Source organism: Protopterus annectens, chromosome 12.part0 (genome assembly GCF_019279795.1).
Source record: "Protopterus annectens isolate FY-2018-M chromosome 12.part0, PAN1.0, whole genome shotgun sequence".
In the NCBI taxonomy this organism is placed as follows: Eukaryota; Metazoa; Chordata; order Ceratodontiformes; family Protopteridae; genus Protopterus; species Protopterus annectens.
In genome coordinates, this window is record NC_056746.1 from 211,082,300 (window position 1) to 211,099,308 (window position 17,009).

General features: G+C 37.8%; 1 protein-coding gene across 2 annotated transcripts in view; it reads right to left on the minus strand.

Annotated features, from left to right (window-relative positions):
• LOC122816454 (cytochrome P450 3A9-like) overlaps nucleotides 1-16,433 on the minus strand; it is a 473,820-nt gene extending 457,387 nt beyond the window's left edge. For both annotated transcript variants that reach the window (XM_044089262.1, XM_044089261.1), the window contains exon 1: nucleotides 16,321-16,433. In XM_044089262.1, coding sequence (XP_043945197.1) covers nucleotides 16,321-16,376 — 56 coding nt within the window. In that variant the 5' untranslated portion in view covers nucleotides 16,377-16,433. The remainder of the gene's footprint in view (nucleotides 1-16,320) is intronic.
• Nucleotides 16,434-17,009: the final 576 nt, after the last annotated feature.

Below are 17,009 nucleotides of genomic sequence, written 5' to 3' on the forward strand. Positions count from 1 at the left end.
TAGTTAAAACAAGCAACAGAATGTTATGTAATACATTGTTAACATCTTGCTTCAGTATACTGTATTTTGTGTTTATAAATATGTTACTTTAGCTACATTTCAGTTTTACCTACTTAAAAGGAGTCACAATGAAAACAGCACCAGCTGTCTGACAAATCAAATGCCCAGGAAAGGGAAACATTTTAGGTAGTTGTATATCACCATATTAGGCCCCCTCATAATTAAATCTATATTGCTCACAGCTATCACATTTGTATATAGAATAGTCTCTGCCAAAGGAATTGTCCTGTGAGCCACAGCCAGGAATATTTTTAACATTTCCTTAACTATCTTGTTTGACAAATGCTCATTGTGGAGCTATGTTCCAATTTTTATTAATTGTCGTGTCTTTCGGCTTTTCCCGGTTAGGGGTCACCACAGCGGAACTCCGGTCCGCTAATGATTGGTAGTTGATTTTTACATGCCGAGTTACCAGCCCTGATGCAAGCCTTCAACGAAGGTATGCCCATTCACGCATGTCACCACACAGAAGACGCTCTAACTGAGAATCGAACTGGGCAGCGTCTTACTGTGAGGCGACAATGCTACCGCAGCACCACCACCGCAGGTTATGTCTAATAACCTTACAATCATCTGAAAAAGAAAGCAATATTGCTTTACTGAAGTTGAGTATTTTAAATTCCCTTTTATATGCTACAACACAGGTGTCTGAAAGCATCAGAAGATTAGAACTCCATTATATACTTAGTTGAGCAGATCCCTAGGATAATCTCACTCCAATAACATCCTGATCAAGGCAGTAAGTTTCTCCTGAAACTAAGTTTGTAGTAACAGGTGTAAAATTTGTATCCATAGCAATACCTACCACCTGTCTAAAATATAATTTTCAATGGGAAAATTATTATTCAAAATTAAATCACTCAACTGGCATGCTGTGTTAATGGCCTGAGAAATGAGGGTTCTAAACAACACAAGATTCATTAAACCAGTTCAGCCCTATCCCATGTGTAAATATATTTTGATGTGTGCTGTTACAAATAGTAGATCATATGCTTGCTTAAACTGAGATTGTTTTCCAAAAATTGTCAAGAATCTTTCAGCACTTGTGGAAGTAAATTAAGTATGCCCTTTAGCTTCCTGTCAATGAAAATCTCAAAAGGCTCAGTCTTAAAACCTACTACTTTTATAACTGAGTGGCTGGAGGTTCAGACAGATCTTTTTTGTTTGCTTGTTTTGTTTTTCTGCTAACCTTTATTCACAAATTATAAGAACATTGAGAGATTAACAATCAAACAGCAGCCCATGAGTAACATAACTATTACAACCAACAGTTAGAGCCACTTTGTTGAATGTGCTACAACCTAGAAGTTGTGATAAAAATGAATAATAGTGATCACAGTAGTGTAATTCAGCCTTGTTTTACAGAAATCGTTTCCACAGTAAAATATCACACAAATACATTAAATATTCCATTTCACTTCACTTTAATACACACTAGTCCCATAGAGTCAAAATGACTATTAAAACTGAGTAAATGACAAAAGGGTCAGTCATATCCATCCAAAGACAAACCCCCTATCCAAAAGTTACAGTCACTTTATTAACTACACAATCCCCCAAAATCTGATGGTAATAAATAATAGCCACAATAATGCATTTTAGCTTTACTTCACACACACAGTAGCCACAGTAAAGTATTCTAACTTGCTTCACAAAAATCACATTAACCTTGCAAAATCAGAATAATACAAAGCTAACAGCAGGGCAAGTAATTTTCAATCAATAAATCATAGCAACAGATGCCATATTGTAACAACATAGCAAGGATTTATATCAGAGTAAAGGCAAAGTAATTTCCTAATTGAAAAATATATACTCTGGAAAAGCTTTTAGTGAAATCTAGAAAAGAAGCTGCTTTTAAAAAGGGATAGTTAGTAAAACATGTAAAATATTGCATGTTAACTACAAGAATCAATCAGAGGAGGAGTTTAGAAAAGATTGGGAAGAGAAACTGAAAAAAACAATTTATAAGGCAAGCATGTTAGGATATATGTACTGCTCCCAAGTATCCAACAAAATCTAGATGATTTAGGAAGTGTTTGCACATATATTTTAAGCCCCAAGAAGATTTCAAATAACTTTTAATAACTTTTCCTCAGCTAGATAGGACATGCTGGAGGTGTGATGGAGAAGAAAGAGGTAACTGGGAACATGTTTTTGGGAGCGTAATGAGTTGGCAGATTTTAGAAATTCCCTATAGAATATTCTGTCAGGAATATTGGGGAACAAATGACTTTAACTAAGAAAATGATTCTTTTGATCTGGGACACATGGTCTGAATTGTCTAGACATAATAAAGCCTTATTAAGTTTAATACTATTGACTGGCAAAAAAGCAATTACCTGGAAATGGTAATCAAATTATAGACTCATTGTATTTAAAGTACTGAATATTGTGAAAGAGTCAAAAAAACTGGAAGTGGTATATTTAGAAAAGGGAAGGAACAAATTACATAGAAATAAATGTAGTTTATGGGAATAATGCATGCAGAATAACATTCAGGAGGGATGGGATTTTAGGAAAGGCATGACTTGAACAATTGACATGGACTGAATGACAGTTGTTATAAAGAAAGAAAACACATATGCAAAGTATAATGTATGTAAATAAAAAATGTTAAGGTTTGTTTCTTTTTCTATTAATATATGTATGCATGTATGTGTGCCTGTCTTAAGTGATAATTTAATAAAGGTGTTAAATAAATAAAATAATGCCTACAGTAATATAATTCCAACTGTATTTCACATACATTCAGAGTTGCTAATTCTCGGCAAAGCTATAGCCAAAGTGCTATGTGAAGACCTCATTGTTTTGAAGGAGTATAACAGATGCTTTTTAATGTCACCCAACATCCACTGCAACAGTGACCGTATCAAGATTCATGTAAGAATCTGGACATCACAGTCTCACTGGAAGATTTCACACCTCAACAAATGTATTGCTGCATAATGCTATAAACAAGTACATTTCTTAAAATAACTCCTGTCACAGCATGTAATGCTGGTATCACCTTTCTTCTTCCCTATCTTTGACACATGTATAGTCAGACGCTGTATTTTTAATATCTAATGTGCTATTTGAGTCATCTTAGTGACTGCTATTGGTGTTTTGTTTTTGTATCCAGATCTAAGGTGCAATATGAACATTGGAACTTCACACTATTGCAAGTTATTCAGGTGAGATTGTCTCACAGATGTTGTTCAAGGATAATTTCATCTTGATTTATATGCATTCATTCACTATTCCTCTTCAGCACAATTTCACTTTTGATAAAAATTAAAGCACACAAATTAATTTTACCCACTTTGATTCTTTTTGGAACACAAAGTATCATGACCACATTGCTAATAATTTTCTAATCCAAACAAAGCTGGTTCTTAGTGAGTAATTATTATGTAGGGACTTGTAAAACAATGAAATGACAAAAAAGACAGCATACTTTTAAAGTGTTTTTGGTTTTGAAAAAAGTCCCTGATTTTTACTCATATGGTTGGTCTGTTGTTAATAGAATTTGTGATTTTCTAGTAAATTATTAAGGACAGATGTTTGATTTTCACACTTCATATCCTTCTAGAAATGCTTATTAATGCAAAACGTTCTATTCTAGCAACTTTCTAAGAATGTAAGAGTGATATTTAAAATCTGTCCTTATTTTTGGACCTTTGCCTCCCCCCACTTACTTTTTGGCTTTGTCTCTGATTCTTGAGCTGAAAGGTTGAGAGGTATGAAAGACATAGTTCAGATTCAGAGCACAAAAACTTTGATCTTTTTCACAGCAAATAAATACTTATGATTGCTTACAACATGGCAGGACAAATTTAAATATGAATGTTACTCTATAATTTCCTAACAACATCTGCTTTCCCCTACCTTTATACTTCCTCTCCCTCAACATGAGTCTACCTTTCCACTTGCTTTCCTCAACGGTACCCTACAATTTTCCTGCTTGTGTTCCATTCACCACTCCCCTATCATTTCATTCTTGCTAATACTAAATAAATACTGTTTAATGTAATGCTCTTTTGAGGGGATGATACATTATAATTTATATGCTTTTCCCACAGTGCAGTCTGTGACCCTATTACATGGCACAACAAAATCACAGTTATTTTGTATCTGCATTAACTTATGTTAGTAAAACATGTTCTGCTTTCTCTCAGGGGCCTGTGGAAATGTATTTGTCCTGTTCCACTTCAATAAACACACAAACACTGAATGACATTTGATGACCTTTATTAAACTTCCATAAACATGATTGTTAACCAATAATTATAAATTTCAACCAAAAACATGGTACAGGTAATAATAACATCCCTGAAAGAAAAACATAAAATAACCATAAGGGCAGCGTAACCAACTCACCCTAGATAAGCAGTGTCCCCCACTTGCTCACTTATCTTTGCACTAACAAGGGAGCATTACCGAACTCACTTTCAATTTATTGAATTACTCCACCATCTATATAAGCAGCTCAGCTTGCTTATTAACTTATCCAACACAGCAACTGCTCACTTACCTTCCCAACTTATTGAAGTGCACATCCAACACCAGAGGGGGGAACAGAAGAGGGCAAGCCTGCCCCTCTTCTCTGCCTTCCACCTTCCCAAACTGAAATAACTACAAACCCACTAATAACAAGGGGGAGGGAGAGAGTGTAGCAAGTTCACGCCAAAAATGTGACTTCTACCTCAGTTACACTTGAAAAAAACCTTCTATGCCCCTCCCTAGCCCCTCCCTATCCTTACCTCATTTCCTCCTAAATATCCCTCCACCCCAATTAACCATATCCTCCTCTTATTCTCTTAATTCCTGCTAACTTATGTATCTAGCCCCACTTGAAGATGTCCCAGGACAAAATGGTCTGTTTCAAACCTCATTTTTCCTGGTCCACTTCAATAAACGCACAAACACCGAATGACATTTGATGACCTTTATTAAACTTCCATAAACATGATTGTTAACCAATAATTATAAATTTCAACCAAAAACATGACACAGGTGATAATGACATCCCTGAAAGAAAAACATAAAATAACCATAAGAGCAGCGTAACCAACTCACCCTTGATAAGCAGCATCCCCCACTTGCTCACTTATCTTTGCACTAACAAGGCAGCGTTCACGCTCACCTTCAATTTATTGAATTACTCCACCATCCAAATAAGCAGCTTGGCTTGCTTATCAACTTATCCAACAAAGCAACCGCTCACTTAACCTTCCCAACTTATTGAAGTGCAGGTACAACACCAGAGGGGGAACAGAAGAGGGCAAGCCTGCCCCTCTTCTTCGCCCACCAACCTGACCAGGCTATTCCCCCTCTCACTGACCAACTTCCCACAATCTAACCACCAGAAAGGCACTAGGCTAAACATCATTTGGTGACCCCCTCCTTTCTAACCAAGCTAGATCAAAGTCCATGCCTCCTAACCCTATACATTAACTAACAAAAAAACAGCCAATTACCTAAAAGCTGAAACCATTGACCCCTCTCCTATGCTGAGGTAGCAACCCAAAACCTCATAACCTATCATTACTGCGCACCACCAATATTAAACCCACTGCCACTGAAACCATGCAGGGCAAATGCATACCACCATGCCACATTTCAACCCCATTTTACCACACAATGAAAACCTTTTTTTTTTTTTTTTTTTTTTGACCAATGAATGTAACACCCCTCTTAAATCTCTTTAAATTCCATTTAATAAAATGTTGTCATCACACCAGCTACCCATTATAAACAATTACACACTTAACCACCATCATGACCATTAGCAGTACAACCCCAAATACACCACAATAAATCAAGTCAAGCAAAACTAACCAAATCCAATATACCACCAAACTAGAGAATGCCCAATAAAACCACCCAACCAACCACCAGAGCAAACAAGGTCTGTGACTTGGTATTACTGTCCAGAATGTAGTGAATCAACCCAATGCAGTCTCTCCTGAAAATACAGTAACTCAAAGCTAAATCCTCCTATCACCCCTCCCCCCCAGTTCACAAGCCTAACTTATGCAATGCAACCTGCTAATGCCCTGGTCCTGAAGTCTGCAACACTATCTAACCCATTCCAAAGAAGACCCCGTAACCCATAAAACTGTATAAATTCAACCTTAATGCTCCCCGAACAAGATCAAACCAAAACACCTTACCTTGTGAGTAGAGAGAAGAAAAATACAACAAACCCAAAAACTCCATATTCAGCTGCACTGCTGGCAGCCTGTGACCTCCTTTCATACTGCTCCATCAGCCAAAAACCTTCATCAGCTTCTTCTCTTGCCTGTTGATTCCACATTTGTTTTCTACTCCCCCAAGTAATACCAACTCTGCATGACCCCATCTGCACTCAGAGTGATCTGTAAAAGAAAAGACTGTAAGTACTTCACATACACATAATCCAATTTCTTAACAACCATTATGTACCGCCAAGGGCATATCTCATTCATCATCTACATAAAATGCAGCCCCTACCATGTCTACCATGTAAATAATAAGAAAAAAAAATCCTATAGCCTGTCCTATAAATAAAATTATCACTCCACTACAGCCAAAGGAATTCTCAACAAAATTAATAATTAGGTAAAGAAAAATTAAAGCCGCTTACAAACCAGAGATATGAATTCCACTTACAGCTCCATCTATGTGCCCTTTGGACAAAACAACATTACTCCTGTCCTTCCTAACTAACCTCAACCCAGCATCCCCTGCAGCATACCCTATCTTCCAAATACAATTGCGCAATAACCATAACTGAATATTGATAGATAACTGACTTAAAGGCCCTAATACCCCTAACCCAGTAAGTTCTTATGCCTATGAGAGCTGTGCATTCACCCACATGCAAGAAGCCCACCCCTCGTAGAATTTCCTAACCCTGATGAACCTAGCCCCAAGATACACCCTCTTCAGTTGCTGACACATTACCCAAACCACACCAAATTCGGTTACCGAAACTAAATAAGATTCCCTGTGACCTCATTGTGCAGCACTTCAACAACTGTAACATCCAGCCCACCAGAATCACTTACTTCAACAACTTATAGGAGGCCAGCGACTGTTACTTCATGCTCCCCCACTTGAACACCTTTGTGCACCATTCTATCAATGGAGACAGCCACTGGTATCTGTACTTTCACCTCGGACCCACTACCTTCAGGTCACCGACTGATGTCCACTCTGCTATTCCCCACCTGCGGAGAAAGAATTTAAGCACCCTGCTGTCACAAAAATTGCCTAGTTTGTAGGTATGAATCTCCCCACCCAGTTAAGGAGCTACTAGTCAGATATTCAGCCCCAAAATAACAAAATTATTCACATCTCCGTGCATATTCGGTCAAACAAGCTGCAACGCAAATTACCTTCACATCCCCCACATTCTACAAATAGGGTTGGTCACAATAAATTAGCAATGAGAATCAAACCCCCTACTCTCTGTGTACACAGCAAAACCAAACCTCTGCCCATCCCCTACCGCCTGCATTAACTATCTGTCTGATCTGGGGACTATAGTCAGCTGTTTTGGTCTATCATAATAACTTACATTTTTACAACCCTGGATACCCCTTGTCTATTTCCATTGTACTCTTTCCAGTATAGTCATACTTATTTTCTTATAGGGTTTCCATACTGTCATTCCATACTCAAGTTAGGGTCTAATATAACTAACAAACAATGATGTCATTATTTACAGTTTCCTAGACTTTATAATTCTTTCCATACACCTATAGTTCTATAATTCTTTCCATACACCTATAGTTCTATAACTATCAGCAACCAATTGGTTGATAAACTCAATATCTGAATCTACCTATATACCCTGGCCTGTAAATGAGTATCTACCCATACACCCAGGTACGTAAATGAGTCTACCGTTTTCAATTACTGTGTGCAATATTAAATATCCCCCTTTCAATTTATGCCTACCAGATCTTATATGCTTAGTTCAAACCGCCATCAATAATGTGAGGATAAAAGCCAAACTACGGTCACTTTTTAAATATTGCTCTACAAACTTTTAAAATTTTGACAAAACAGGTTTTGCATCAGTCTGAATTTTCTGAAAGGTATAAAGTCTGAAACTCAAGTGTTTATCATTTTTCTCTGAATTCAACCCTCAATAATTTGTCAGTGATTTATCAGGAAAACCACACCTTTATGAGAAAATGGACCAAAATATGAGGCAAAATCTGAACATTCTGCACAATCTGTACATTTGAGAGATATGACTCAACCTGACCAACCCCGGTTCACATCCTCAGCAAGACAAGAAAGTCTGAAACACCACTGCACCACCGCCCATTGACTTCCAAACAGACTATCCCAGTAAACCACAAACACCACAGGTGTCACTAAAGACCATCCAAAGCACCAACAGGAGAGCAAACTGCGCAAAGCAGGGCCATCTCCAACATGATTTCCAAATGAGCTGTTTGACATTCCACAGTATGCATATGCAATATATTATTTAGCACAATCCCTTCACCTACAAATGTGACAGATATAATCCATGCTTTCACACTCTATCACTGCCACCAATTAATATACAAGAGATGGTTGACCATTAACTGTGTAGTATAAATTGCAAACAAAGTCCCAAACCAGATAACCAACTAGGATAAAGCACATCAGGATCCACTAGGTAGTATTTTATTGAGCACTTTCGTCTTTTGTAATAAAAAACTTCATCAGAATAACAGACAAGTACAAAAATTAACCTCTAACCCAACTTAAATAACACATCAATTCCCTAGTATTAATTACCAATTAACTAATAGGTATATGCCTCTGAAAGGGCATAGTCCCTAAATAAGTATAAATCAAAACAAAAGCTGGGGTTAACCAGCATCAAAAACAAATTAAATAAATATTATAATAAACATTAATATAAATAGACAGATATTAATAACAAATGTGCAAAAAAATCCAAACATATATACATAAACATAAACATAACGACATACATATAAACCCTTAGATATATATATATATATATATATATATATATATATATATATATATATATATATATATATACATATATATGCATAAAAATAGCTGTCTAAAATCATTTTGTCTATAGATACATTGATATTTACATGTATCCTTCTGCCCTAAGCCTAAGAATAGAGTTTATAGAAATAGTGCTATTAAGTCCTGGTTGTTCAGTGGCATTAGTTCTCATCTGCCACCTTAATTCTTGTAATTCTAAAAAATCATTCAATGGGCCACCTCTGTCCCCTATTTGGTTATCTGATGTGTAGTATAAATATTTACTGCTGCCTCAGGTTAAATTGACCTGCGTACTTGCTTCTTGCACCTGCGGAAAGACAAACCCGCTAGTGGCCAGCCATTACATCGCCCAATCAAAGCCCACAAAAGCTGATACTAGGAAGAATCCAGGAAAGCCCGTGAAACAATACCACATGCAATCTCAGTCATGCTAGCAAAAACTATTTTTTTTGCCCTTGCCTAAATTACCGATGTAACTAAGAAAGGATCTATAAGATAAATGCAAACTACCAGCTGCATTCTTCTAAATTATCAGGAATCTACTCTAAGTATTCTTTAGTGTCCAGAAAGAAACACTATTGCCTAATAGAAATCTTATAAGACCCAATAACCAAAGCATCCAGCTCAAAAGTGGAGCCGTCCTATCGAATAATTCAAACTAGGTATTGAAAAAGACATCAGGGAAATGAGAAAAAACTTAATCATTCCAACTGGATAGCAGCACTCCAGTGAACTGTTATATATTCATTTTAGCACCACAATACAACGGACTGCATAAAATGAAGGAATTGCAGTAATTTTCTAGCAAGCTACTTCCATTTGAATTATTTACCTGAGTTCTACCTTACTTGTCTAATGAACTGCTTAACTAGGTGTAAACTGCTGTCTGCACATGTTAATACTGAAAATGCAGGTACAACATAGCATGGCACTAACCATGTATCCGCTCCACATGACTGCAGCACTATCACCATCTGATTAACAATGTATGTATTATTCAAAATAAAAATATTTATTTACTTATTTATTTATTTATTTGCAAAACTGCAACTTTGGTACAAACTAAACAAAAACAGACTTCTGAGAAATAAAAGAGGTAATCATTTGTAAGACCAATCAGCCACTTGGCAATGTATGCATTGGCTCAAGGTGATTTGGTAACTGATTATTGGTGATGTGACATTGACTCTTTGTAAAATGGGAAGAATGAGGCTGCTGCTGAAGATGATAACTGTATGGCAATGAAACCCACAATATTATCAAATGCTTTCATTAGCCAGGCTTCATTGATACAATCCTACCCATACCACACGGCATTTAATTTTTACAAGGTATGAAAGGTTAGAATTTCTGCAAACATTACAAATGCAGTTCTTAGAATTTATAAAGTCAAACACTTATACAAAGATTCCAAATGTTTACATTGGGCGGCTGCCGTCCCTCCTTTATCCCCTGCATTTTCCATCATTTATAAGGTACTTCAGAACAAGTCAAAGTGCTAACAACAGAATGCTAGAACCCTCCCCTCCATATAGCTCAGTGACCTACGTCTATTGCCCTTCTGGGCCAATGAACTTTCCAAGGTAAGTGCTAAGGACAACACCAAGAAAATCAGCAGTAGTGGGAGTTAAAGTTACCAACATCCAAACTCTGGCATTAAGAAACCCACTACCCCCTTGTCATCGCGGTTACCATTAACATGCATGTGCTGCAACGGACCACTGGTAACTGCATTTCTCAGCCCGTGAAAAACCCATGAAAACCTGCACTTCCCTTGAAAGTAGCAACCCACACAGCCTGTACCGCCGATGCTACTCTAACCCCAATAATGTCTGCTCCTGAGGACGGACCTAGCCCATACTACCTGGATAGAGAGATACAGAGAGAGAGAGAGAGAGAGAGAGAGAGAGAGAAAAGGGTAACCTACCTGGGAAGCCTGACATGGTACTGATCCATTAATCACAGATCCCCTCGCAGCCCACAAATTCACAGGGCTGACAATTACCACTACAGCTGGAGAACAAAGGGACAATTTTTATGAGGGGTAGACCACAATATGAGACAAAATCTCGACATTTGGTGAAAATCTGTACAGTTGAGGGTTATGCTGTGCCTTCACTCTTCGATGACTTGCCAGAAAACCACCAATTGCATGAGGAGCAGACCAAAAGTATGAGTCAAAATCTGGACAGTTGAGAGAATGAGCCATTTCCCTCTGAATACCTTCTGAGAAAATGCTCCAATCTCCGGTCTGATTCACCTCTCCCTCTTGCTAATCTGCCTTTTTTTTTTATAATTTTACATATAGCAAGCCCCCGCTTCTCAACCATCCCTCCTCCCCCATAACAGTCAGCAGCATAATGCACATGCTCACGATCCCTGATGTCACTCACCCACAGAAAACCACACTAAGCAACTTAATGGGATGAATATACGGCCATTCTACGCTCTGCCTTATTAAGCCAGCAGTTAGACAGTAGTAGAATGAGCCATTTCCCTCTGAAAATGCTCCAATCCCCGGTCTGATTCACCTCTCCCTCTTGCTAATCTGCCTTTTTTTTTTTATAATTTTACATATAGCAAGCCCCAGCTTTTCAACCATCGCCCCTCCCCCATAATAGTCAGCAGCATAATGCACATGCTCACAATCCCCAATGTCAATCACCCATGGAAAACCACAATAAGCAACTTAATGGGATGAATATACGTCCATTCTACGCTCTGCCTTATTAAGCCAGCAATTAGACAGTAGTTATGTCAAAGCGTTAAGAAGAGGAATGGGGAAAAAAAAACAAGCTGTGAATGGATAAGCACCCCCCCACCACCACAGAAAATGCACTGCATAGCAGACCTTTTCACCTCTCCTAATGCTGCAAAGACCGTCCTGGTACAATCATCTGTCTTACACTCCTTCTTCTTCCTCATTAACCTTTTTTTTCTGACCCTATCCAAAGACAGTAGCCACTGCCCCATCAGCCCTCCCCACCTACTACGCCATACTTGTGGGAAACAAACAGAACAGAACTTTTCTTTTTTTTTTTTTTTACTCACCCAGTACCTCAAAGGCCTACCTCTAGTCTTAATACCTACAGGTCATCTGGACGAAGAACTTGTCCTAGCAAGTTCACGCCAAAAATGTGACTCCTAAGAGTTCCTAGGGAACTAATGGCTCTGCTGGACTGAGGCACAGGGAACTAATCTAACGGGGTGGCGAAAGCCAACACATTCTGGCTAGGCTTATAGATGCCCTTGGGCAGATAGCCTAGTACTTACGTACCTATGAACCTACCTCAGTTACACTTGAAAAAACCATCTAAGCCCCTCCCTAGCCCCTCCCTACCCTTACCTCATTTCCTCCTAAACAGCTCTACATCCCAATTAACCCTATCCTCCCCTTATTCTCTTAATTCTTGCTAACCTATGTATCTAGCCCCACTTGAAGATGTCCCAGGACAAAAAGGTCTGTTCCAAACCTCATGTCTTTTGGTTTGGCTGCCTATGACTTTTATTACAAACAAGCTACTAAATGGACTTTTCATCACTGTAATACTCTGCTAGAATCAGTTACATTTTCTTTAGTTAAACATATTTTTAAGGTGATGTGTCAATTTTTCGATCACTCAGTACTTTTTATTTGGTCCCCCCAGACCTCATTTATACTGCCCCAGCCTCCAGCACCCCATGTCCATGCCGAGTCTACCAACATGTTGCTGGGGCTGATTATGGATCTTAAGGGCATCCTGAGGCGTGGCCCTCTGTGTTTCCATCTGGTGATTTTTTTTTTTTTTTTTTTTTTACTTTATATACCCTTCCCACTTTCCCATTCCCTGTCCCCCATGCTCACAGGTTACATCCGAGGGCAGCTTCCATCTTTGGACCATTCCTCCCCTTATGGAGCATCACCAATGAGCTCCCTCCCCACTCATCTTTCCCTGCTGCTCCATCAGTCACCTGAGCAGCTAATCAAACCCGGGTCAGTTATGCAGTGTGTTTTGTACTCATCTGTGAATGACAACTTACAGTGGAAAATTCAGCAGTGTACCCATGTTTTTTTTTTTTTTTTTTTATATTATTGTTTTTTTTTGTTTTCTAGCTATTTGTTTGATTGTTTGTTTGTTTGACTGATTGTTTGTTGACTGGTAATGTCTGCTGGAAAGAACTTCAAAACAAATGCAGATAAATGCTCAATATACATGGAACTATACATATGAATAATGATTTGAACTATCCATGTTTTACATACTTACACAGTAATCATGTAAAGCCAATATTCGTAACACTTACAGATAAAGATGTATAGAATATAAACAAATGCAAGCACATGAGATGGTTATTAAGGTAGTTACGTATTACTGCAACCAGATGTTCACGGTTGTGAAAACCACATAACGCTCTTGAAATAGTGTCATTAATGTTGGCGAAATGTAGTGTAATGTGTATTATACCACAACATTGTCTTTTCTGTAGTGATGGCAATGTTGTTGTGTCTTTCGGCTTTTCCCGGTTAGGGGTCGCCACAGCGGAACTCCGGTCCGCTAATGATTGGCAGTAGATTTTTATGTGTTGAGTTGCCGGCCCTGACGCACAACCTTCAATGAAGGTACGCCCATTCACGCATGTCTCCACACAGAAGATGCTCTAGCTGAGAATCGAACAGGACAACGTCTTACTGTGAAGCGACAACGCTACCGCAGCACCACCACCGCAGTTCTGTAGTGATGGCAATAAAATAGAAAAAACATACTGTTCGTCTTTCTTTCCACACTTCACTGGCAGCAATTCTCTTCTTTCAAGTCCGCCTGCTGCGTGGTTCTTTTTCGGGCCAGCACATGTTGTGAAAAAACAGTAATGTGCAATTATTTCAGCCTGCATGCCATATTGTACTGTCCTGGAAATGGGAGTTGAGATGACCCGAGCGGCATGTGAGGAAAATGTAGTAGCTTGTTGTGGGACTTGGTTGCAAAAGAACAGAAATGCACTCTGTCAGCTTTCTCTTTCAATCCTGCACATGCTGTGTTGGCCCCGGGAGTGTATGAGTGCTTACTGGTGAAAGTATCACATCTGTATATGTTGCTTTCTCCCACTTTTACGGCTGGAGTAGGAACTGTCAGCTGCTTTTTACCCCCTTTTGGGCTGGCATGGGAACTGTCAACCTTTAAAAACAGTTCTGGGCAAGGGAATATGCTGTAAAAGCGACTGATTGCATCCGGCCAGGCAATGTCATCGCTTGAAAGGAGAATGTTTCTTTGGTGTCACTGTAAGTATTTTCGGAATCAAGTTGTGGGTAAATGCAGAAGAAACACAGTAGTATTTTCAAAGCTGCTTACATTTACTGATAACATAACGGGGCCATATTTTACACATTGCTGTTATACAGACTTGGTAGAATAACAGCATTTGTGTTACCATGCACTTTTGTGAAGGATTTGAAGTACTGAGGAGTTTACAGTCCCCTTCTTAGGTTAGCAGACATTGTTTTTTGCTGCCACAAAAAAAGGAACGTTTAGAGGGCAGGCTTGCAATAACCAACATGCTGGCAGTCAAGTGCATAAAGAAACAACCACGGTATGTTTTTTACTTTTCAGTGATAACACTCCCAAAAACAACCTGAACTGTTACAGAAAACACAGTATTTAACATTTTGAAAACATTAACAAACATATTGCCTGATCGTCAACCAATCTGGTTGCGATAATACTACCACTATTAATAATAATTCAAAATGAAATGCCATCAGAATTATAACGTCAACACTTGGGAGGGAATTAGAAATGAAAGACACAAAGTGAAATCATTTTAGGATTGCTCATAGATAGAAATCCTAAATTAAGTAAACTAGATTAGTATATTTCTGTTTTATTTGTATCTATTTACTAGTATTTGTTTACCAGTTAGGTGATCTGATCCAAGGACCCTTTTTATCTATAAGCTTGGAACCTGACACATTCAGAAAAAAAAGAATACCATTTGCAATACAGTGCAAAATAACCAATAAAGAGACAACGATTAATACAGTCATGTGAGTTAAAAATGCAGTGTATGTTATAGTATAGACTAACACATTGTAAAGTGTTTACATTTAAATTGAGGAACTAATCAGTGCATATCAGCAATGCAAGGTTAATAAATTCAGACTATTGAAGCAAATCTATGCAGGCAGCATTAGGAAAGCTTGACAGTTAAGAATGTGTCCACTTGTACATATGCACAGATTCTGAACACTTTTTTGTGTAGAACAGCAGGTTCTATAGCAGGAGTGGCTTACGCTTGAGTTCCATTTTCGTGGTTTCTAGGTTACACCACAGTGGTAGTTGCACTATGTCTGCAGATATATTTAGAGAACTATATCTTACAGTATAGGGAAGCTTATTCCAAGTTTAGCAAGGAATAAAAGAAAGCTTGCAACTCTTTGAACTTATTATGAACTATTTGAATTTAGCCCCGTTTGCATCCACACAACTTAATGGCTTCAGGAGTGGCACTGTAAAGTAGCATATGCTGCAACAGCAGTTAGCAAACAGAAATAATGGGATATCGGCCATAAAACCAAAATGTAGTCCATGACTAAAGGAAATGGAGGAAACAGACTTTAATATTTTCTATTATATGTCAGCCTTGGATTTAGAGTAAAGGAATAAAAAGGTATTTTCTGATTAGAATTAACTTAATATATGAATATTGTCTTTTATTTCCACTAAGGAAAGGTGTACAGAATTTACAAGTCACATAATGGTCAATAACATGTTCTTTTCTTACTTTGTAGAGGTTACTAAATACAAGGTATGAAACAATCATTGCTTTGAATTCTGTCGCAGTACTGCCTGGATCTGAGATTAATGTGAAAACACTGCATCCATTACTGCTTCTTCAATGTTCACTATCAACCTCACAGGACATTCTGGGAGTAAATGTTTCTGATACACATAACAGCTACAGTGCAACATTACAAAACATTTGTTTGAGTATATTGTTCCACTAAGCTAATAGTACATACAAGCAAATAGTTTGTGCAATAATTAATTTGAAAAACTATTTGTAAAACTCTATGAAATGTCAAGGAATTCTAGGAGGATCATAACTTATTTTAACTCCTTGGAAAATTATTTTCTATTTGAAAATCTGCACTGGTTATGCACAAGCAGAGAGACCATTCAATATCAAACTGTGAGTAGAACAACTGCTTGCAAATATGCTTCCAAAGAAACAGAGTTAAACAGAAACAAAGTCTAAAGAAATGATACCTACATTAAAAGGATAACCAGTACTGCAACAGCTAAAATCCAGCTTTCCACAGAAGCCATTTTTCTTTTCTTCTGACAATTACTTCTCTCACCTCAGAAATCGTCTGCACTTGAAAACAGTAGCTTACATTTCCTGATTAATAATCATGTGACTTAAGGAAGGGGTTGGAAAATGCAGTTGTGTAATCCTCTTGAGACTTTAATTTTTCCCTGATGCGTCATACAACTCAGATTTACATTATAATTTTAATTTATTTACCTATAAAACACAATTTGTTCAGACATTATCACTCATGACAATCTCTAGACGTACTGTTTCATGTTCATATAATAGTGTGCCTTCTTTAATTATTTAATTAGAGCTGTTTATTGTATTTGTCTCATTTTATGTAGGCTTAAGGGAACTTTTCATTGGAAGGGTTATTAACATTCTTGACATACAGAAATAAATGTGTATGTTATCTGAGAACTTTGAACTCTGAACCATCCAGAAGGATAGGGTTTCCTGCACATCTAATGTAAAGCTGGTTATTTGTTTTACTCATTGCTGATTTAGCAGATGCAGACATTCATCTCTGATTCTGAATAAATACACTGAAATGAGGGAGGAATCCCCCTGCACAGCTCTTCAAAACTTCATTTACTACAAAACGTTGTGGGTTGCTTATATTTTGGCCAGAACAACCAGACAGT